The sequence below is a fragment of the Terrapene carolina genome, unplaced genomic scaffold (genome assembly GCF_002925995.2).
Source record: "Terrapene carolina triunguis isolate 2854851 unplaced genomic scaffold, T_m_triunguis-2.0 Scaffold85, whole genome shotgun sequence".
Lineage (NCBI taxonomy): Eukaryota > Metazoa > Chordata > Testudines > Emydidae > Terrapene > Terrapene triunguis.
Genome location: NW_020664436.1, coordinates 12,942,097 through 12,966,013, shown reverse-complemented (window position 1 = coordinate 12,966,013; position 23,917 = coordinate 12,942,097). Strand labels below are relative to the sequence as shown.

General features: G+C 40.5%; 2 protein-coding genes across 2 annotated transcripts in view; one reads left to right on the top strand and one right to left on the bottom strand.

The window, feature by feature from the left end:
* Nucleotides 1-737: 737 nt before the first annotated feature.
* SCCPDH (saccharopine dehydrogenase (putative)) lies at nucleotides 738-18,011 on the top strand. The gene is made up of 12 exons (XM_024212104.3): nucleotides 738-1,020; nucleotides 2,120-2,232; nucleotides 3,241-3,321; nucleotides 6,516-6,645; nucleotides 8,033-8,082; nucleotides 8,610-8,740; nucleotides 9,352-9,469; nucleotides 11,469-11,588; nucleotides 11,673-11,729; nucleotides 12,181-12,292; nucleotides 15,196-15,277; nucleotides 16,603-18,011. Exons 1-12 carry the CDS (start codon nucleotides 816-818, stop codon nucleotides 16,706-16,708), a joined length of 1,305 nt encoding a protein of 434 aa, XP_024067872.1. The 5' UTR covers nucleotides 738-815; the 3' UTR covers nucleotides 16,709-18,011.
* Nucleotides 17,824-23,917, bottom strand: part of LOC113406211 (kinesin-like protein KIF28P) — a 51,230-nt gene continuing 45,136 nt past the window's right edge. The window contains exons 21-23 of the mRNA XM_026649513.1: nucleotides 21,530-21,680; nucleotides 21,065-21,258; nucleotides 17,824-17,973 (exon numbers count right to left, since the gene is read on the bottom strand). Coding sequence (XP_026505298.1) covers nucleotides 17,824-17,973; nucleotides 21,065-21,258; nucleotides 21,530-21,680 — 495 coding nt within the window. The remainder of the gene's footprint in view (nucleotides 17,974-21,064; nucleotides 21,259-21,529; nucleotides 21,681-23,917) is intronic.

The window sequence follows — 23,917 nt, the reverse complement described above, 5'->3', positions numbered from 1 at the left end:
TTTGCTTGAGTATTTTCTTTTGCATGTTTTTACAATACTTCCAATAGGGTCACTCTTCTAGTTGCTCCTCCATGTACTGAACTGGGCTAGAGGAACTGCAGGAATGGACCCTATTTTAAATTTATAGTGATTGAATTTGTTTTCATGGGGATAATTTTTTTTTTAAAGACACTTTTGAGTAATTTTGCCTGAAATGTATGCAGTCGTTAACCCTGCAAAGAGCTCTCTATAGCCACAGGACCTTATGCTGACTTTAGCAGGCCGTGTGGTATTCAGCCATTTTGGGCATTATTCTGCCAGCAATTATTGCACTCCTTTGTGGGAAAGTTCCTCTTCGCAAACAGTTCTGCAAACGTTGGGGCCTCAGTTTTCACATAATTTTGTTTCCCCATTATGTAGCCTGCAATCTCTGCAAGGCAGATTGTTTGGCAAGCACATTTTAACGATCATTTCTCTCTAAAACGTATTTGCAAACCACGGCACAGCTGGTAAGGGAGCTCTGCCCACTCGCTAATCAACTCCGCTGAGTAGCTATTCTACAAAAAGTCAGTTTGCTTCTATTGGGCGGGGAGGGGGGGGAAGTTCCGCACTCCCTGCCGCCTGCCCCGGTGCCCCCAGCAGTCTGGGCGGGCGCACGCGGGCGGTGTTCGCAGCTTCGGACGCGAGCAGCCGGAGCGGGGGGCGGGGCTGCAGTCGGCAGGCGCGGGTCACGTGATTCCTTCCTGTGGCTCGTTCGGGGTTGGGTCCCGCGCCTACTGCTACTAGTCCCGGAGCAGCTCGCGCCGGGTTCAGCTGCTCGCGCGCACTCTGTCTCCATGGCGACCCGCGGCGGGGCGGCGGCCGGGAGGCCCTACGAGCTGGTGGTGTTCGGGGCCTCGGGCTTCACGGGCCACTTCGTGGCGGAGGAGGTGGCGCGGGTGGCGGCCGGGGCTGAACTGCGGGGCTCGCTGCGCTGGGCCGTGGCCGGCAGGAGCCGGGACAAACTGCAGGGGGTGCTGGACAGGGCGGCTGAGAGGCTGGGTAAGGGAAGGGAAGAAGAGGGCGGAGGCCCGACAGGGGCTAAAGAAACGGGGACCCCGGCTCTTCACTTCCCCCCCCCCGCCCTGCCCGGGCCCCCTCCGCCCATGGCCCTGCCCAGGTCCCCCCTCCTCCCTGTGGTGATATCAGCACCCTCCCCACCATGGCCTGCTTGGTCTCCCCCCCATGGCCCTGCCCGGTCACCCCTTCCACCTGTGGTGGTAGCAATGTCCCCCATGGCCCTGCCTGGGTCCCCCTTCCTCCTGTGGTGATATCAGCCCCCCCCCCATTGCGCTGCCCAATCACCCCTTCCTTCTGTGGTGATAGCGGCACCCCCACGTGGCCCTGCCTGGTCCCCTTCCCCCTGTGGTGGTAGCAGTGCCCCCCCCACCATGGCCTAGCCCCCCCCCAACTTCCCCTCGTGGGCATAGCAGCACTCCCCTACAGGGATGGCAGTGCCACCACCCCCATGGCTCCTCACTCCCTTCTCCCCCCCATGCAGATAGCAGTGTCCCATGCCCCTCTCCACCTGTGGCTGGGGCCTTAAGAGCTCTTTTTCCTGTTTCAATCTCCTTTAACTCCTAACCTTCTGGATGGAAGGGGCAACTGGGCACCAATGTTGGGGGAGCCCTCCTTCAAGCTCCTGTGGGTGGAGTGGGGATCCGGCCCCGCAGGCGCTGAGCAGTCAGTAAGATTTGGGCAGCTCTGCTGTGGTGGGGTGGCCTTGTCATCTGTGTTTGGGGCCTTGAGCAGCAACTGTGATAGCAATTATTATTTGTAATAATAGTCATAGTCTTCTGGCCCCATTAATCAGGCCAAGATCCCTTGCAACCGTTGTGAGGTTGCACAGGATGTTGCTGGTGTTTACCTCTGACACCACTGGGGTTTAATCCTCCTCTGCCCCACAAAATGGAGGGAAAAGTCCTAGTTTGTTAATGTGCTGGAAAAGCATCCCATTTTCTTCCTATCCTTGTTTCTATTCATACCATAAATAGTACAGTAAGAACTGTAGTTAAAAGAAAGAGCAAGTAAATTTGATGAGGCTAGTAACCTGATAGTACCAGGCTCCTCTTGTAACACTTATTCTTTTTTTGATTCTTAGGAAAGCCAGAGCTAAAGTCAGAAGTTGGCATAATACCCTGTGATGTCAGTGACCCATCCTCCCTTGCTGATATGGCTAAACAGGCAGCTGTTGTTCTCAACTGTGTAGGCCCAGTAAGTATCAGTCTTCTAAGTATCAGAAACAAAATGGACAAACAAGCAATTCACATGCTGTTACAGACAAAAGGCGGTATACTGTAAACATGTAGTAACTGAGTATGCGGTTTAAGATCAAAACACGAGCTGTGAAACTCTAAAAATTAAATATAGTTTCTTGAATAAATAAATATTAATGAGATTGTGCTGCTGCTTCAGACAGTAAATTTGGAATGGCTGCTTATTGCACGTGACGTATTGCACCATAGTTGCATATGTTTTGTTTAGAAAATAAAACCAGTAAAGGCAATTTAATCTACTTAATTATTGTTTTGCATTAATACTAAAAACAAATTTAGATTTATCATGTGCTCTACTCCCCCGTTCTACATGTCTTGGCAGCACCTATCTTCCAGCTCTTGCCCTTTGATCTACTGTGGATGAGTTGGCAGAGGGAATTCTGCAACTCAGAATTTAAAGGGATACCAATAACTAAGACTCAGACAACTATAATTGGTAACATTTTTCAGACAGTACTAACCACACAGATGTCTACATCTGAAAAATTAAAGCAAACAGTTTGTTTTCTGTTTTGACAGCACTTCAGGTGTGTATTGAATTTGAATGTTTCCCCAGTGTAATTAATTTTCCTTGTTGTTTGTGTGAGTCTAACACAGCAATAGAAGAGAGAACATTTTCATTGAAAAATGTAATGTAAATCCACAAAAACTGGCTGAGGAATCTGAAATAGATGTAGTGCCTGAAACTACTTTGAAGTGTTTGTCTTTTAGATAACCAATTAAATTTCAAGTTGATGGTATCCCTTTAAATGTCCCCAAAGAATGAGTTCAAGAATTTTAGGTCAGCATAGGGCAAACTCTGTTGCATTTTGTTGACATATCCTAACAAATGGTAATGCCCAACCTACTGCAATAATTTGCTCCATTTAGCAAAACTGTCTGTAAAATATTTGCTTTTATTGCACATTTGCCAAGTAAGATAAATAGCTTCCTTTTCTGTTTATAGTACAGTTTTTTTGGAGAACCAGTAGTGAAAGCTTGTGTTGAGAATGGCACAAGTTGCGTTGACATCAGTGGAGAACCTCAGGTATGTGACATGAACAAATGAATGAATTACCGCTTGAAAATATCAGATGAATAATTTAGTAAAGACAGTTTTATTGAATATATTTGGGTCACATCTTTAGTTCTCACTGATATTCCTGAACAGGAAAAATATTTTCCAGTCCCTAAGCTGTGATTTTTAAATGTGTTCTTAGTTTCCCTTTCTTACTCTTAGCAACAGTCATTAGAAACAGTGTGGGACTGAAAATTAGGAACTCATGAATTTTAAATCCCAACCTTGACTGTGATGTCATCTGGGGGTTTCATCTTTTGCATTATTTTCCAAACCATAAAATAGGAAAACAAGTAGTTAATATTCCTACTTCACAGGAGTGTTGTAAGGATTAGTTCATGTGTATAAAATGCTTTGAGTACATATAGCACTATATAAGTGCTGATTAATAATACTGGGTACAATTTTCAAAAGTGCTCAGGTGACTTAGGAGGCTAAATTCTACTTTCAGAAATGATGTTAGCTAAATCGTTTGGGAAATCTTGAAAATTCAAAATTAGTAAAATGTCATATTTTCTGGTAGGTTCCCTAGATATAGATTGTAACTTTTCTATAGGATGGGTTAGTGGTCTATGCACACATATGTGAAATACCTCAACTCGCTGGAGATTCAGGTTCAGATCTTGGTAGAGTTGACTCATGAAAGTGTTTTAGAAGAGACCTTTAAAATGTAATTCCTTTCTGCTGTGTGTGTGTGTGTGTGTGTGCATTAAACATTCCATGTACACTATTTTTAAGAATAGGGATTTGCTCTGATGATCTTGATTAAAATGCTTGCTCCCTCCCTCCCCAATTGAGCAATGTAATACAGTAACTCCTCGCTTAACATTGTAGTTATGTTTCTGAAAAATGCGACTTTAAGCGAAATGATGTTAAGCGACTCCAATTTCCCCATACAAATTAATGTAAAGGGGGGGGGGGTTAGGTTCCAGGGAAATTTTTTTCATCAGACAAAAGACTATACATATATATATATATACACACACACACAGTATAAGTTTTAAACAAACAATTTAATACTGTACACAGCAGTGATGATTGTGAAGCTTGATTGAGGTGGTGAAGTAAGAGGGTGGGATATTTCCCAGGGAATGCCTTACTGCTAAATGATGAACTAGCACTCGGCTGAGCCCCCAAGGTTAACACTTTGTTAACGTAGCCTCACACTCTACAAGGCAGCACAAATGGAGGGAGGAGAGACAGTATGACAGACAGAGAGACACATCCTGTGAGAGAGAGAGAGAGAGAGATGCGCATTGCCCCTTTAAGTACGCTGATGCCACTCTTAAGTACATTGCCTTTTTAAGTAGATCAGCAAGTTGAGACTGCAGCTGCTGGCAGCAAGCTCCTTCCGTCCTGAGCCCTGTCGTGTCCCCCTGCTCTATGGAGATGGGGAAAGCAGGGAGCAGGAGCGGGGGGGAGGGGGACACTCTGACATTAGCCCCCCCTCTTCTTCCCCCCTGCACAGCAAGCAGGAGGCTCCCGGGAGCAGCTCCAAGGCAGAGCGCAGGAGCAGCACATGGCAGTGGGGGGAGGGACAGCTGAACTGCTGGCAATTGATAGCCTGCTCCGCAGCTGCTGCATAGGGAACTTAGGGGAGCAGGGAGCTGATGGGGGGGCTGCCGGTCCACCCTGGTTCCAAGCCCCCACCAGCTAGCTCCAACAGGCTGCTCTTTCTGCAAGCAGTGGACAAAGCAAGTGGCTGCCAAACAACGTTATAAGGGAAGATTGTGCAACTTTAAACAAGCATGTTCTCTAATTGATCAGCAACGAAACAACGTTAACAGGGACAACTTTAAGTGAGGAGTTAATGTATGTGCCTAAAAGATGCCAGCATCTGCATTTCAGTGACTCGGTATATGTATATAGTCTTCCAGAACTTGGAGATGATAAAGATGCTATATAAATGTGAAATATGGCTGATCGGATGTGCTTTCACAGAGGATAGATAAGTAAATATTAAAGGTTGATTCTTTGCTGTCTTGTTCTTCTCCCTTAAAATAAATTATAGTTTGTACAGTTCTGTCTTACCAGAGTAATGATGCTTTAAAAAAAAAAAAAATCTAGTGAGATTTTAGGCCCCAATCCAACAGAACATTTAGGCATGTGCTTAAAGTTAAGCACATAAGTAGTCCCATTTACTTCAACAGGACTACTCTTGTGCTTACAGTTAAACACATGATTAAATGTTTTGCTGGATTGGGGTTTAAAATCTCACTTGAAAAAATCCCTAGCTGTCATGGTAGTTTAGGACTGGAATAAATTGCCTAGGGAGGTTGTAGAATCTCTGTCTAACCTGCTCTTAAAAACCTCCAATGACAAACACCTGTCAGGGATGGTCTGATAATATTTAGTCCTGTCTTGGGTCAGGAGATTGGATTAGAAGACCTCTCAAGGCCCTTTCCAGTCCTATGATTCTATAATTCAAAATTATAGAATGTTCTGTTGGTTAGTGATATTAGCTCTTGATGGCTCATAATTTTCTGTATGGTACTGGTGTAAAGGAAAAAGAGGGAAGCATAATTATGCAGAATTAATCACTGGCCTTATGGGGTGGCCAGAATGTAACACTGTATCTTCCACAGGAAAGAGAACACAGATAACTTTCACTGAAATACCGGATTTAAAATATTTCAAGTGTTTCTGTGTGAGTGGCTTTTCAGTTGAGCTATTCATTTTCAATGTCTAAGATACATATCTTGACTGTCTTACACTTTACACAAAGATACAGTGAATATGTTATGACTAAAGAACATTGAATACTGTAAATAGATACATTTGTGGTCTACTGCTATACTGTTACCACCAGATAAGACTTGTGTTATAGACAATATGTGTATGATGTGGAGTTTTATGAATAAATAGGCTTTTATTTTATTTAGAATATAAACCGTACTTCTTCAACTGATGGTCTATATATGTATTCCAAATGTGGATGCACATGTGTGCTATGTGCCGGAGCTGGAAGTTTTTCAGCAGCAGTGTCTGTTGACCCGCACATGGTGACGTAAGGCTCCCTTCTAAATGAACCCGAAAAGGAGGAGGTTCCCTCTGTGTTATGGTTAAAGTTAGAATTAGTTAATTTAGCATGTTTCCTTGAAGTTCAGATTAAACCACAGTTCAGGATTATTCATTTTAAAATGTTTGTATTTAATATTTTTCAGTTTCTGGAAGGAATGTATCTGAAATATAATGATAAAGCTGCAGAAAAGGGGGTATATGTCGTTGGAAGCAGTGGCTTTGACTCTATTCCAGCTGATATGGGAGTCTTGTACACCAGAGACAATTTGAAAGGTGATTTATCTAAGTGTGACCTTTATCTTGATAGTTATGTTGGGCTGAGATTCACAATCCTGGATCCTGGTTTGTTTGTCGTGTGTTTATTGCTAAGGCTCAGATTTTGTCACAGATATTTTTAATAAAAATCATGGGCAATAAACAAAAATTCACGGAAGCCTCTGACCTGTCTGTGATTTTTACTAAAAATATCCCTGACAAAATGGGGAGGGAGGAGGGTCCAGAACCCACAGTGGCTGAGAGCTCTGGTGTCCCCTTGCGCCCCCCTCGCAGCATCTGGGCAGGGGGGGTGGGGTGGGGTGTCCCCCCGCCGCTTACTGGGACTGGGAACTCCGGGGTCCCCTTGTTGCCTGGCCATTAGGAGCTGCTGGGGGCCCGCCAGCAGCGGCTGAGAGCTGTGGGGTTGCCTGCTGACAGTTCCAACCCCAGGGCAGAAAATGTCATGGAGGTCTCTGGAAGTCATGGATTCCGTGATCTCTGTGAAATAACCGTAGCCTTATTTATTGCTTATCAGAGAGACAGTAGTAGATGTTGGAGCCACAATATACTCTGTCTTTCTGTCAGTGTCCTATTGTCACTATTTTGTCTTTAAGAAGGACAGATGTGTAGAAGCTAGACTGAAATGATTAAACTAATTTCAGCTGTAACTTGACCCCACTCTCAGTTATGGATTCTGTATCCAGTAGAATTGCATTTAGTATACTGAATACCTTTCATTGTGACCTTCCTTTAAAGTGTCAACACAATTACTCACATGAGTGATCCCACACTAATTATCTTTTTATAAATTTTTAAAAGGTGGTACGTTGGCTTTAAGATATAGCAGACAGTAAACTAAGATTTGGGAGAGAAAATTTGTTTTGCTGTTCATTACCTAGCAAAATGTAAAATATATACAAGAAGTTAAATGCAGTGGAACAAGTTGATTTATTGTATGGCACTCAAAAGGGCTACCAAATTTTGTGACTTCATCTCTAAATTTCAATAGCCTACATAATGCTTAATGTCAAAGCAAAGGTGAAAAATGCTTTGGGCCCTGATGTTATCTTTTCCCTTTTTTTCTTTAATCACTGAGCTGTTCTTTCTTTATATAAAACAAGGATGGCAGCTAGTAAGTGAGGATAATATCATATACTTTGATAAAAGCACTTTGCCTATGGTACTCAATGTGAGTAAAATAGCCTTGGCTTACAATCTTAGTTTATTTTCCTTGGAGATAAAGTACTTCAATACTGGAGTCTTACTTTACTCTTCCTCCTCTGCTAGTGATATCAGTCCTCTGACAGTCTGTCGGGATGTGTCCCTCAGTGGGTGAACTACTGTCTAGTTCACTGCTGTATGACTGCATATGAACTACTTTTTAACAGTTTTTTCCCCATTAAAGGTACCCTAACTGCAGTTGAAAGTTTCCTGACAGTGAAATCTGGACCTGAGGTTAGTTTGTTTATATTGTCTTCTAAAATTGCATACTTATTAGCCACAAGCATACATAATGTGAACATTACAAAGCTTGTGAGATAGCAGCTAACCAAAGACATATTTTTTACCCATAATCAAAATATCATAGCCTTTGTAGCAGCTTTGCAAAACTGCCATGAAGCTATATCGGACCATGGAACAAGCTAGATCCCAGCCGTTTGTAGTGGTGATGAAAAATAATTTTATTGGTCTTGATGTAACTGATAACTAGTCTTTTGATTAAAAACATTTATCATAGCAAGGCTCATTTGTAAAGAGTTGGCGGGGAAAACTTGCAAAATACATTAAAACATAACAACCTGAGCTGCTGTCAGTAGGCCAGTGCCAGTATATTTTTTTAATGTAGCTGGTCGTGCATGTAGACATAGTATGAGAAATGTTAAAAGTAGTAGTAATAAGGAAAGAGTTTCCCCAGGCTGGATTAAACATTAGGTCAGGATTTTAGATACTGGAGTAGTAACAGTTTCATGGTATTTCACTAGGGGTACAGTATCCATGATGGAACCTGGAAGTCAGCTATTCATGGCCTTGCAGATCAAGACAATTTGAGGAAGCTTCGAAAGCAGATAGGACACAAACCTCTCCCAATCATTGGCGCAAAACTAAAAAGAAGGTAAGAGAAACTTATAAAACCAGAATTTTGTTTTGTTTTAATCTTTCCCCTAGAGCTTTATAATTATATTATATTTTAATATACATTTCTAAAAGAAGGAATGTTTCCTGTCTGGTATAATTGGACGAATAACTTCTTTAAATAAAGACTTAATGTATCTGATATTTCAAGATAAGGTACAGTGAGGGAAAAATGCATCAAAACTGATTGGCTTTTTGTAACATCACCTGTACTGAAAGCTTTATTAGAGAAACTGTTAGGAGCACCCTTTGATCCTAGATTTACTGACTTAAACAATTACATTTAAAAAGCTCTTACTGCTATGGAAGGACAAAATGTTGTACGGGCAGTAAGTCAAATTCATCCCTTGGTAATGCAATTGACTTTGGTTTGTGGTAGGGATAAATTTGGCTCAGGTTTTTGGATTATTTATTAAATCCAAAGGAAAGAGAGAGTATGGGGTAAAAATGCTTACGGAAAAAGCTCTATTTTTGTCCAAGTTACAATTGTAAGTCAGTTTTACAACTTGCTAAGTTTTGAAAAGAATAGCTATACAGGTGACATTACTGTAAGTGAAGGAAAATATTAATGAATGTTTCTTTTGCTTTCAGAGGACTAGTGTTTTACAGTCAGGAATTCAAAGAGTACTCCATTCCATTCATGGGATCAGACGTCTCTGTTGTAAAACGAACTCAACGGTACTTGCACACAGATTTGAAAGAAACACCTGTAAGTTTGCTTTTATGTTTATAAAATCAGTTTTCTGTTGTTCTTTGTAGCACTTTCAGTGGCGTGAAGCATCTCTTCCATTTTTCTTCAAATCAACTATCTTCAGACTAGACTGGCTACAGATTTAGAGTTGCTAGAGAAGGGACAAACACATTGTCTTTTCCCTTACTGAGCTTCAGTCAAAGAAATTAATAGTTGGGGGGTCTTGTGGCAGACTCATTTGCTCCTAGAATCTCAGCTGGCAGTGGTGTCCTAGTTTTTTTGTTTTTGTTACCCCTCCCTACCCTGTATTCTGTGCTTTGCTAGCAGGGTACTATCTTTCAGGTGTGGATCTAATACCATTTCTTCATGAATCTTGTCAACTGTAGGCTAAACTACTTAACACACTCTATGCAGCTTGTCATCTTAGTCTTGTGAGCCATGTTGTTCAGTACATAATATGGCCTCCTCTTTGCTTTTGAGCGCAGTTTAACATACAGTTAATCTATAAATCCCTATAGGGTCTGCACCATGGCTATCTAAGAATGCTTCTCTTTATATACCTTCCATACAGATGACAGAGAGAGATGAACAAGTTCTTAGACTCAAACTTTGTGGGAAGAGTTTTCTCATTAGAAGTTCTTGACCCTGGAACTTGCCTCTCTTGTCTTTTCATCAGAGTAGGTGTTTGCTCACTTTGGAAAGTAGGGTAATGTTCATCATCTACTTCAGGTTTTTGCTGGAGGAAGGCTGAGGAGTGTTTCACTTATAAGACTGGGTGAAGCAGTTGGGTTAGAATATTGTTTATGCTCTTTAGAGAAGTATTGGGGCAATTTTAAGTTTATTTCTGTTTTTTTGGACATAGTCAAGGGTTGGAAGTGTGTATATATAGTTAATTTTCATTCTAATTATGATGTAATTTATGTTCAGAGGTTTAGGCGGTTGGCCCATTATTACGAACATAAAATATAACACATTTTGACTCTAGCTCATTCCATGTGATTCTGCACCATTTTAAACATATGTTATGATAAGATACTGATCCATATTATGCATTGGCCTTCATTATTTTAACCTTACTTACAGCATCAAACACTTAAAAATAGCCTTTTCTAGTTTAACATCGTCTAATGGTTTCCTATGTGCATTAAGGAATACTATTATTTCATTCCCTACTCCCCACCCCCAAACTGTCAGGTCTGTGTAACATAGCAAGTAGATTGTGATCAAGGGGTAATGCCACTCTTGATCACCTGGTATTTTTATTGATGTCTGTGGGATTTGGGTGTGCAGATTGAGGGCAGCATCAAGGTGAGAAATGCTCTATGTTCACAATGCGCGGGTGCTGAGCTTTTACACATTTTCCCAGCAGGAGATGAGTACCAGCAGTCTCTTGAATCATTTAAAACAAAGTTAGTTTTGCTTGTGTTGAGGCAAAAAAAGATGGGAAATGTAGTTTTAAAGGAGGAAGAAAAGTAACGTGTCTGGCTTACGATCTGTTTTGCACTGTTCTCTTGTTTACCATATCCCCTCTCTACAGCTTGCACCACAAAATTATATTCTCCCCTTATTTTTTCTACTCACTGTGAATACTGAAAATGCAGCATTAGTCAGAGATGGTTGGAACTGAGTGTATGTGTATATCAGACACGGTACAGCAGCACAACTGCAGCATTTCCAGTGTAGATACTTTGTACAGCGATAGAATGGGGCCTTCTGTTGCTGTACTAAATCCACATCTCCGAGAAGCAGTAGTTAGGTCAGTGGAAACATTTTTCTATTGACCTAGCAGTGTCTATACCAAGGCTTAGGGAAGCTTCATTATATTGCATAACGTGTGACATTTTTCACAGCCTTGGGTGATGTGCAGTACTTAAGTGACCTAACTTTGTAGTGTAGACTAGTCCTAAAAGTTGTTTGAAGGTTCTTTCTGCTGTGGAATATCTTTTGACATCAGCACAGTGGAATAGTTTTTTTTCATCTTTTACTGAAAACTTATCTTTTTGTGTTCCTGTATTAGGTGCAGTATGCAGCTTATGCAACGGTGGGTGGTATTGCATCTGTTATTAAGCTGATGTTTGCTGGCCTTTTATTTTTTCTTCTTGTGAAGTTTAGCTTTGGAAGAAATCTCCTGACAAAAGTAAGTATTGTTTTTCATTTTTTAACATTTCAGACATGCTGGCCCGTTGCTTTTTCTAATTTAGTTTTGGGTTTTCTTTTGCAGTACCCAGAACTTTTCTCTGGTGGACATTTTACAAAGAAAGGACCAACACAAAAGCAGGTAATTTAATTCTTTCATCCACAGTTATACAGCATTTTAGTGTTTGCTTTTATTATGCAAATTACATTGCAAAAGGCTAGAGTCTGCCACTTAAGGGTGTGTCTACACTGCAATAAAAAACCCATGGTAGAAACTGTGTGTCTGAGTTAACTGACTTGAGCTCTTGGGGCTAAAAATTGCAGTGTAGACATTTGGGCTGGAGCCTAGGCTCTTAAATCCTGCAAGGAGGATTTTAGAGCCCAAATATCTACACTGCTATTTTTAACCCTGCAGCCCAAGTCAGTTAATCTGGGCTGAGAGACTAGAAAAGTTCTTGGTGCAATATATATTGTTATGCAAAGGTATAAAAAGTGAAGTACACTTGCTAAATACAAATTGTTGTATTACACAAAGAAATGGATACTCTGTAAATGAATGATACTCTGTAAACTTCTTGTCTTCTGCATTGCAGATAGATGGATCATCCTTTACAATGACATTTTTTGGTGAGGGATACTGCGAGGGCCAAGATCCACAACAGGGCAAACCAAATGTAAAAATCTGCACCCAAGTGAAAGGACCAGGTAAGGAAGCCAGAATGTTTTATTATGGTCATCTTAAAAATTCAAGGTCAGCTGTTTGTCATGTACCCCTCCTTCTACTGACCATTATTTTTTAGCATTGTAAAGAGTATTTGAATATAGCTGGAAGCCATTGTATAGTTGCCAGCTGTTATAAAGAAGCAGTGATGTTGGAAGGAAATCTACTTGTGGGTGTTACATAAGCAAGAAATTAAACCAATAGATGTAAATAACACTACTACAATTAAAAAAATTAGCTTACTGCCTTAACTTACGGAGGACTTCCATTTCATGTAGCAACCTGGAATTTCAACACTAATTGCATCTCACTCTGCTATTATTCCAAGGCTAAACACAGCCATTGCTACTACAAACTACTTTTCCATGATTTTTGGGAAGACAGCCTGTGTAGCATTATTAATTTTGATGGAATATAATGGGCACAAAGGTGTTATATGACCCTGTCAATGTCTAATGTTAAACAAGGTTGAGGGTTTGGTATAGAGAGACCTTAACCTGCTTAGCATCATGGCAAACACATCATTAATAAAGGATTAAAAATATTTCTAAAGTATAGGAAAAAAACAGTTAACACTTTTATTTTAGCAACATGCCTTGCTCCCTTTCCCTCTAGCTGAATTTTTTTTTAAAAGACTCCCATGTCCCCAGTTGACAGTGTTTAACTGTCTTGGGGGGTGGAGGGGAGTTAATGGGGCTGGAGCTGTTGCTGTTCTTAAATCCAATCCCATTTCCTAAAAAAAAAAAAAAAACACACAAAAGGGGAAACAAAAGAACAGCAAAAATAGAAAATGCAGCTTCTCGGTGTTAACTCACTTCCATCCTCACTATTTGAAAAACACTATTGCACATGGTTTTATCAGCCACTCTGAGACCTGGCAAACTTGTACAGGTTTTAACTGCCTCTTGGTTACAATCTTACAGCAGTGCTGCAAAATATGGTCTATACCAGACTCTTATTAGACAGAAGGAAAAAGGAGAGGGATAGACAAGAAGGGAAAGTTTTTGTAAAAGAGTCTTTTATCCCAGGTGGTGGTGGTGTTATCTGGCTCCCTCTCTGGAGCAGGAAGATGAAGGCCTAGTTGTGTTACTTATGAGACAGTGTGGGTGGAAGTCATGATGGTAAGTCTCTCTGCAGCTGTTGTTGGCAGACAGCTGCTTCTTGATTTCCCCTTCCCCCTCCAAAAAAGGAGTGATGGGTGAATAACCCATCCCCTCATACTGTCCACTAGTTAGGCCTACTTCCAGTACAATAAATGTTGATTTTCAGTCCCACCCTTCTGATGTTCACCAGGCATGATATTAACACCGTCCTCGAGTTATATCAGTAGGCCTTGTTGTTTGTATTAATTCAGTCTGTTGCTGTTTTGCATTGTTCCCCATCAATATATGTTGTTTATAGCTTCTTGTGACATTTTATGAACTTTTACTCTTATGTCACAGTTGAGCTCACCATTAAGGTATGTTTGTAGGCTTAATTACTACAACAGTACTACTTATGTAAATTTATTCAGTTTCTGATATTAGTCTCACTTCCTAGATGGAATAAGCTAAAAGTGATGTGAAGAGAGAGTACTTTCATGATACGTTTGTGATTGTTACAAATTGGCCTCATGCCTTACTGTATAGTCACCCGTCTGTTGTAATTGGACCCAACCGCTGGGTCCCATGTACTTCTAAGTTGACAGTAAGGGAGTGTAGGGCTCACTCCTCAGTACAGACATCGTGGCTGATGCCCTTATTTGGGATGTGGATACCAGGGCCCAGCTGTCCTAGACTATGAAACCAGTGCCTCAGAATGCCCAGCTGGCCTATGGTCACTCTGGACTTCTAGTGGGACAACTTGGGAGGAAAGCAAGGAACACAGGTTTAGCCAAGTAATTTCTTTGCAGCCAAGAGTTACAGATCTTTGAAAAGAACTAAGTCCTGAGATGTACTTTCCCTGAGTCACCTCTCACCTTTTCAAGACAGTCAAAATCAGTGGCCTAGATTTCAGTCTTAGTGATAGGGTAAAATTGTAGGCCCAATTATTACAAGAATAATTGGAAGCTCAGCTGTAAAATGTATGTGAAAGCCCATAAGTGGCAAAATAATTTACAGTAATAAATGTTGATAGGAAAAGTTGCAAAAGGGAGACAGATGGAATTAGTACAAACAAAAGGATCTACTGCTATAACTCAAGGACTGTGTTAAGATCAGTCCTGCTAAACAAGAAGTGTGGAACCAGAAATCAGTGAACCAAAGTTGGGCCTAATTGGTGGACAAAATAATGAGGGGATGGGCTATTCCACCCACCATTCCCTTTGTGAGTCTTTCTTTAAAGACAGATTGGCTAAGAGCAAACCTCACTACATGGCTGCCACCTCTCTCAGTCTTCTGGGACCTGAGGGACATCCTAGCCAGAGTGAGGGACCTAGATAACATCACCCCCTCTACAGCTCCAGCTAAATCCCCAACACTGATGAAATAGGACCTGACTTCAACAGCAGCAGCATCAGTCTCTAAACTAACGCTTTCTCCCCCAAAACATCAGTTATTACTATCTGTCTGCCAAACAAGGATTTTTCTTTTAAAGATTCTCTCCAACTAAAGGGAAAAGGAACTTTGTTAAAATGAAAGCCTTACTTACAGCATTTGAATTGTAAAGTATTAACTGTTTCCTTCATCTTAAACATACTTTTAAACCTTTTGTTAAATGATGTTTCCCCCATGGTACTAAACCCCGATCCATGTTTAACACAGTTTAATGTTGAACAGTGACTGGGTTATGTTAACACCTCTGGCTGTATATTCCATCTAATTATATACACCAGTCTTCAACAAGCTGTCACACACCTTATTGGTGGCTCAACAGATAGATATCTACTCCATTATCACATTTTTTGCAGATGTTGGCTATGTTGCTACAGCAGTAGCAATGGTTCAGGCAGGTGTAGCGCTGCTAAAGGATGCAAGTTCTCTTCCTAAACAGTGAGTCTTTATTTTCCTATGTACTGTATGTGCGCATAACCCTTCTTAACCCCCTGGTCCTCTGTGCATTTAAAATGGAGCTGGAAAACGAACATCCAGGAAACACACAGCATGCTCCTTACGTATCCAGTTAGCCAATTTTTTCAATAGAGATTGATGTGAGCTGTGTCTTTACAAAATCAACCACCTTATTAAGTTCTGGAAAAACCCCAAGCCAAGCAAAGCTTTCTATAACTCAGTGCATAATTATTTGTAATAACCAATTCTCATGTTGAGTATTTAAAAAATAATTTTAAATTAATCACTTTAATTCTGATAATTGCATAAATATATATATATATATATATTATCATCTAATTACAGAAGACAAGACACAAATAATTTAGCTATGTGGACAATTAGCTTTTTAGTCTTCCCCCTACTGCCCTGGGGCTGCTTCTCTGGCTGGCACAAAGGAGGTGTACAGAGGAGTCGCATCATAGGCGCATTTAACTTACTTGATTTTAACTATACATGCTTGGCAAAACAAACAAAAAAAGAGAAAAATAATTTAAATACTGTACCTGTAGTGCGGGCAATTCTGCCCGCCATTCCACTCAATGAGCGTTTGACTATACGCGATTTTCGCCTTACGCGCTGACTTCAGCACCTAACCCCCACATAAGATGCGACTCCCCTGTAGTTGAAGAAAAAGTCACTGCTGCATCCAGGGCAGAAGAGAAGCATAATTAAAATTAACTTTTTGTTACTTGGGCCATTAAGATTTTAAATATTGTAATTACTGATATTTATGTAGCTATCAAACTAAATCCATTTTTTTGTATAAAAGTTACTTTTGAAATGCTTCAGGGCTGGCCATGCTGGTAGAGCTGTGTGTGAGAGAACTTGTCAGTGATCCCTGCCTTCATGGAGGGATTAGCATCATCACAGAGAGAGGGTCCTGGGGCAGCAAGAAGCAGAGGGAATCGCTGAGTCTAGGACCCCTGATGCAGCAGCATTTCCCTGCCTCCTGCTCCTTTAAGACCCCTCTCTGCTGTAGAGACAGTCCATCCATGAAGGCAGGGGGTAAGGGCAGGTTTGTGTCCTTAGACTGTAAAATCCCCAAAATGAGCTTGCATCATCACAAGAGCTCCTATTGCAGGCACCAAAAAGCTGGTCTCAATTAATTCATAAGCATTGGCAATACTGTAGTTAGGACAAATGGTTGTATCTTCGGTAGTCAGGGGATAATACAGTCCTCAGATTAGATGCATTTTACCTATTTTAAATGTCACAATGATCAACTAGTGGTACATCTTTTAATGCTTTTATAATTCATTTAACAGAGGTGGCGTATATACTCCAGGAGCTGCTTTCTCTAAAACAAAACTGATTGATCGGCTCAACAAACATGGCATTGAATTCTCTGTTATTAGCAAGTCAGAAGCCTGAAGTTTCAAAATAATTCCAAGAAAAACTACAATTGCATGAACTAATGTACCAAGAGCTTACTCAGATGTAAAACCTAATAACATTTACAAATCAGTTGTATTGTTGCTAACAATGGTATTAAATGGATTATAGCATTTTGTGTAGTCATTAGTGAACCAGCTGATGCAAAGAGATTAACACCACCTCATGCTTTAGGAGTATTAGAGGAAATTACTGCTTCAGCATCTATTTAGATGCCAAAAATTATAATCTTGTATAAATATGAGCTGAATGGGATGCATGTGTGTGTTTTAGGTCTGATCATCTATAGAATTTTAATAGGTATTAAAACTCCAGAATGGTAGATTGCGGGCAGTAGTTGGAGAGCTTTTCAGCTAGCATAACAGGTTCTAAACATCAATTTGTCAGTCAAAGGATTTAACTCCATTTACCACTGAAGGGCCTGGATAACAAGTGCCTTAGCTAATCAAGCCATTATTTAGGACTATTTAGGGGAAGGGACCACTTATTTGTGCTGGGGTCATTTTGTATGATTTGGTACTCATAAAAACAAGACATGCTTCAATTTCTTGTAATTCTCAGTAACTTGCTGTAATGGGCTTTACGGTAGGAAAATCCAACTCCTTATTTCTAGGAGTTACACTGAAAAACAAGAACATATTAGGAGTAGATGGAGCAATTAAGATAAAGACAGTTAATACAGGTCAAACAAAGCTAACAAATTAACTTACATGTTATGTAAGTGCAGAAGCTATCAGGATAGGTGCTTCATGCTATAAATCTTATTCATGTGATTCTAGAGATGTGGAGGGAAATACTTTTGTAAGTTGAATTTCAGATTTAGTATGACAAGCAAGCAGCTTTGGTCCGTCTTTGTGTATGGTACAGTATATGACCTACAGCACTTAAAATTACCACATATTCTAAAATTGAAGTCTCTACAAATTATCTGGGTAATTAACAAGAAAGCTGAGCTGCTTGGTCTTCCACCAAGTACCAATTAAAGCATAAATAGTTAGGCTTAGCTTAAGGTTGTGGTTTGGCTATCCACCTACAATTGGCACACTGCAACGATTAATGATTAAGTAACTAAGTCACTGTTGCTCAAGAATTACTTAAGCCATGCTTTCTCTCTTCTTTTTAACTATAAGAGCAACATCATTTTTCAATCTGCATATGCTAGATTCAAGCTGCTCCCCAAAATCCTTCAACATATATGATTGTGTCTCTGTAAAAAGATGTAGCATCTGCAGGTTATCTTCTTCCTGCAAAAGACCAATAAAATTAATGAGTATATATTGGACTCAGTGTGCATGCTATTTTATACATCTTTTCCTTATGGATGTCTTAGAGTGGCAAGGTGGCGATTAAAGCAGGAACTAAAAAATAGAAGGTAATAGTTGAAGTTGAAAGAACAATAAATTCTCTCTAAAGCAGAAATGATGGGACAAATCACAGTTAAATTGAAAACTAGATGTGGATTCATAGATCAGGTAGCTGAGTTGGGAAAGGGAAGGAGGAGAGCAGAACAGGTCCTCAAGCTAGAATCAGCAGCAGTCAGTCATGTGGGGAAGATATGCAATGCTTTTCACCTCTCCAAAGATCTCCAAATTGCACTACTTTCACACCTCCTCCCCCAAATAGGGATCAGTTTATACACACAAATTGATAGCAGTGATGTAGAGCAAGTGCATTTCTACTAGTTCTTTATGGCCAAAATAGGTTCCTAACAAATACATTTAATATCCTAGCACCTACCAACTTGTTTCTACAAGAAATAAAAAAAAAATCCCACTCATTTGGTCAAAATAGGTACAGACTGGTGTGTATATTTTCCTTTGGTACTTAGTCACTTGGGTACTAACGACCCAACAACTTCTGTGCACTGGGTTTTGAAAACAGCCTGTACTATAGACCAGTTCAGTTTTGCTTGTCTTTTGCAAGGATCTTGTGACTGTTTTCCCCTAATAAATTTTTATTCTACAAGCAGAAAAGGTTAAATGACTCCTTTTTACAATGTCTGTTCCTACAGAACAAAGTTTAAAATGGAGAAGTGATAACAATTGGCTTTATTATGGTGCCAACCCCACTACCAAAGGCTCCTGTACATGGATATAAGAAGAATAGTTTTCCATATAGCAATACACATTTAATTCCTATTATACAAAATGCCTACTTCTTCTGAACTCTGTATCCTAGTCCTCAGCATTTCAGCAACTGTAATTTAAAAAACAAAATGAAATTGCAGCTCCTTCTGCAGGTACAGCACTGAGGATTAGGATCAAATGTAAGAGAAATTACTGACAGTGATTTGCAAGGAGTTGAACTAGTAACAGGCTGGTAGTTGCTACCTGTGTTTTGTCCTCTTAGAGTTTGGTGTTCTTGCTTCATAACGTATAACAAAGGTCTAAAAGATTTCTTACGTTAGATGTAAGATCTTGTCTACCCCGTAAGACACTATGGGTGATGGAAGTTACAACATTCAATACAAAAAAAGGAAAATTTTCTTTCAATAGTTTAATTTTTTTTCTTAATGACTATTTAATGCTAAAGACCTACAACCAGAGGAAGACAAAGATTTTTCCTCAGTTCAGATTTGAACAAACTTAATCTGATGCGCCTTTCCATCCTCAACAACTAAAGTCCTTAACAGTCTATTTTTTAATGTAAATATGTGCAAAAAAAAAAAAAATCAAAGTAGCAAAAAAGGCCCCAACCCCCTCCTACCCATTTCAGGTCACCCCAAGTTTTACTCCTAATGTTGTGCTGAAGTACAGTGCATGTAAAATGAATAATTACTGAGTCACAACGAAGTGAAATGAGTTTGCTTACTCACACCTAGAGTAGCCCTGAATCTTGATTAAGCTGCTGTAAGGTATGCAGTGTAGACAGAGCCTGAGAGGCCAGAGCAAGTAGTGATCTACCTATCTCTGTCTTCAACCTTGTGATAACACAGAAATCATATTCCCCTCCCCCATTTACCTACAGAGAACCCTATAGTTGCTATTGAAGTTGTGGGCAAGATGTGATGTACACATAACTAGTTATGAAGGACTGAGAAGGAGCAACCAAACAAGGTTAACTGAGCAGATTGGTAGCAGCCTGAGGGAATGCACACTGCATCTAAGCATTACTGTAGGCAAAGTAAGACAGCTACAAACCTGTGGTTGGCAAGGAGCTGGGGGTTGTGGGCCCTTGAGTGGAGCTTGGGCGAGTGAGCAGTAACAGCAGTTGTGGCCTTGATAAGGGAGAGGAGGAGCAGGTCAGGGAAGCCTAGAAGCACCAAGCAAGCACTGTTGGTAGCAGCTGCCATTTACAGAAACAGCATAAAAGACAAGATGCAAAAAAGCAGTTGATCCTGCAAATTGCCCGTTTTCAAGTAGCCTCCAGGCTATCAGCTATAGTCTAACAGCAGTGTTATGCCACACAATCAAAGAGACTGACTTTTAATAGGGGACTGACCCATTTTGGAGTTTTTCTATGTAGAAATATTTTTCTTCCACAATTAGGGTACTCGGGGGATGTAATGAGGCTTTAGTGAAACAAGCCAGGAAAACCACAACATGGAGATTTTTCTGCAGGGGCATCTTTCTAGGAGCTGGAACTAGAAACTGGTGCATGTCCTTTCTTATGAACAACATCATAGAAATGTAGGTTTGGAAGGGACCTTGAGAGGTCATCAAGTCCAGCCCCTTGTGCTGAGGCAGGATCAAGAAAACCTAGACCATCCCGGACAGGCATTTGTCCAACCTGTTCTTAAAAACCTCCAATGATGGGGATTCCTTTGGAATCCTATTCCAGAGCTTAACTACCCTCATAGTTAAAAGTTTTTCCTAAATCTCCCTTGCTGCAGATTAAGCCCATTGCTTTTTGTCCTACCAACAACTGATCACAGTTCTCTTTATAACAGCCCTTAACATATTTGAAGACTTACCAGGTCCCCCCAGTCTTCTTTTCTCAAGAATAAGACTTGTGAGCCTAAGGTATTGACATCCTTCTGTACTGCTGGCTGGGATAATACACTAATTTTCCATTAGACAAGTAAGTGCTTAGCTCCTTGCATTTGAAGCATGAACAGCGCATGGCTTTACACTGTTAGAATACCCAGCATGTTATAAGATATCTACACTTTGTGGACCTTGATATTGATAGTACAGCCACACAAAACCCATGGAGGACAGGAAGTTGGTTCCAGTTTCAACTATTACCTTCAAATATAGGAAGGGAACAACAGCAAAGGACAAGATCAGTTGTATCTTCATTCTTAGGTAGTCAAAGCGAGGTATACACAATGGTTTTAAGTCATAAAAGAGTCCTGGTTCTCATTTTTGAAAACTGCATAAAAATCATACATACAGGGGGTTTGCTGTGCTTCAGCTTCAGGAATTGCCCTCTCACTATGTTCATGTTTTGGTAGAAGACCTTAAGAGCTTTAGCAAAATCAGCATCATAGCTGGTCCGATGGTTGCACATCTGGTCAGCTTCCTTTGATGAGAGAGGCTGTTTGGTCATCTTAATTGCCCTTTTATTAGGGGACTTTAATTTCTTACCTAGAATGCAAAACAGGAGGGATTTTATTAGTTACTAATAAAATAAAACCTAGACTGACAGAGACAAAATATTTTGTTCTGCATTTTTATATCGTCATTAGATGAAAGTGATGAAATTTCATCCGTATTTTTGTCTCTAAAGAGAGAATAAAGTTCAGTGGCATATAAACAAACTCTCAGCACCAACTGTTCCAGGAGGCTCTAACCACAGTACACCTTAACCATAACAGAAGCATGTAATTTTATGGCATGGTTTGTGTTTTGCACTGACTTTCATGGTGTCCTGGCTCCCATTTCTTCAGTTTATCTTTAAGAAATACATTTTCTTCCCTTAAAGCTCTGTTAATATCTCTGAGAAGTTCAGTCTCCTCTTCCAACTTCAGCAGCTTCAGGTAAAGATCAGATATCTGGTTAGTTGTGCTCTATAAAAGAAAACATTAAGGTATCAATACCAAGATGGATTTTTAGCTATCAAGGCCTTCTACAGATGGATGTAAGGTTTTAATGGAATCATGACCTCCCCCCCATGGAAGCAGTTATGTACCACACACAGTGTTCACACTATTGTGCAAACTAAGTTTGAGGAGCAATTTATACTTCAATCCACTGATCAGAAATGTCATAGCATATTAATATTTATTCTTTGCTTGATGTGCCACCACTATGATATGTAGGGCCCGTGTACAAATTTTACAGTCGCACCATATCTGCCCATACAAAATCTTAATCACCACTCTTTGATTCAGCCGTTCGCTCTCTTTCAATGCAAGATTATTTTTAAAAATCAGTGTCATTTGACCAAGAGAAATTAGACCAGATCTTAGCAGGATAAAGACTGTCTTTTGCAAGTGTGTACAGAAATACTGGCTATCTAAGAGTGACTACAGTATGAAAGGTAGAAAGAGAAGCATTTAAATAGGAACTTCATAGGAACTTCAATGGTTTGTTTTTTAACTAATTAGGGACTATGTGACATCAATTTACCTTTTTAGAAAATCAGATGCTGCAGGTCCTGCATTTAATGATCCAGAGGAAGCAAGATAGCAAATGCTCTTATTGGAAAACAATGTGCCATCCTAAATAAATTCAAATTAATTGACAGCAGAAAATAAAGAACAGGTCTGTGTACAGCAAAGCACCTGTATGATTTACAGTTCTGTTACTTGGTCTACAGGGACGCTCACTTGCCTTTCATTTATTAACACTCTATGGATAATGATGCTGACCTCTTTCTAAAGTGCTTTGAGAGCTGATGAGAAGTGATATGTAAGAGCTAGATATTTATTATTATTCAAGTGGTCATTCATTTTCTTTAAAATGTAACTCAAACTGTTAATTTCTCCAGTTGAAATGATCATAAATGACGAGCTAAAATAACTATTTTGCAACCAGTTCATTTCAATGAGATTTTTATTAGCATAACAGGCTACACAAGTGTTACCAAAGTGTAAAGAAGAAGAGTCAGACCAGATTCTCAACTGCTCCAATGTCCTCTGAGGTTGCTAATAGTAGTGGCCAGAAGGGTGCTACGCTGCCTGTAGGAATTCTGAGGTCATGCTTGTTTCCTTCTGGAACGTACAGGTCATGGGACTCCAGGGTAGCCCTGGAGACCTTTCATGAATGGAGTGTCTCATCAGTCTTTGAATCAAAAAGTGAATTGCCTTCAAAGGGAAGGTCCTCAAGGGTGACGTGGACCTCCCTGGGCACTCTCGATACCTGGAACCAGGACGATCTCTTCATTGCCACAGATGTAGCCATGGTGCGTGCCACCGTATCCGACGTGTCAAGTGCTGTTTGTAGGGAAGTACGAGTTATCAGTGTCCCTCATTCAATATAGATTTTAACTAATTCCTATGTTCAGGAGTAACCCTGTCCATAATTTGAGACAACATGTCCCAGTGTAAATACGTTTTGTGAGAAAGGTTTGGTAATTAGCTACTTACATCTGGAGGCTGGGTGACTAATAAGCTTTATGTTGATGTACATCCAACTTTTTGGGGTTTTTCTCCTATGTGTTGATTTGAGGGGGCCCTTGTGGTTTGGACTTCTCCTGGACAGTTGCTACAAGAGATTCTGGTACTGGGTGAGAATAAATGTATTCCAAGCCCTTGGCAGAGACTTGGCCTGTCTACATGCTTGGATATAGCTAGAATCTATGCTGAAGTCTGCCACGGTCTTTTGCAGGCTCCAGCAGCCCCTGATTTATAGGCATGGCAAGGTGCAAAAAGCCCAGCAGTTTGTGATTTCCCTTGCACCACCTCCAATGATATGTTAAAAGACCTTGTGATGTATTTAATAAGATCCAGGAACACCTTAGAAAGTGCCAACTGGAGAAGAGGACAAGGGGTTCACTGCCACATTGGGAAAGATGAGGAAATTGCAGCTGGGATTTGTTCTTTGACGGGTTGCAGACATGTAATCCACTCAGCACATGGAAGCAGACGTGCACAAGCCCAGCACACTGAAGCTGGAGAACTTTGCCTAGCAGTACCTGTAGGAGTGGCACTCGCGCTCTGTGGCCTTTACCCCTTCTTCGGCTATTTAAGGGCAGTGCCACCCCAATGTCCCTCCCCTGTTCTTTCTCATCCCCTGGAGCTGGAATCAGAGCATTCTGTGTGGTATCTACCCCAAGCTTTTCTATCTCAGATTTTGTTGTACA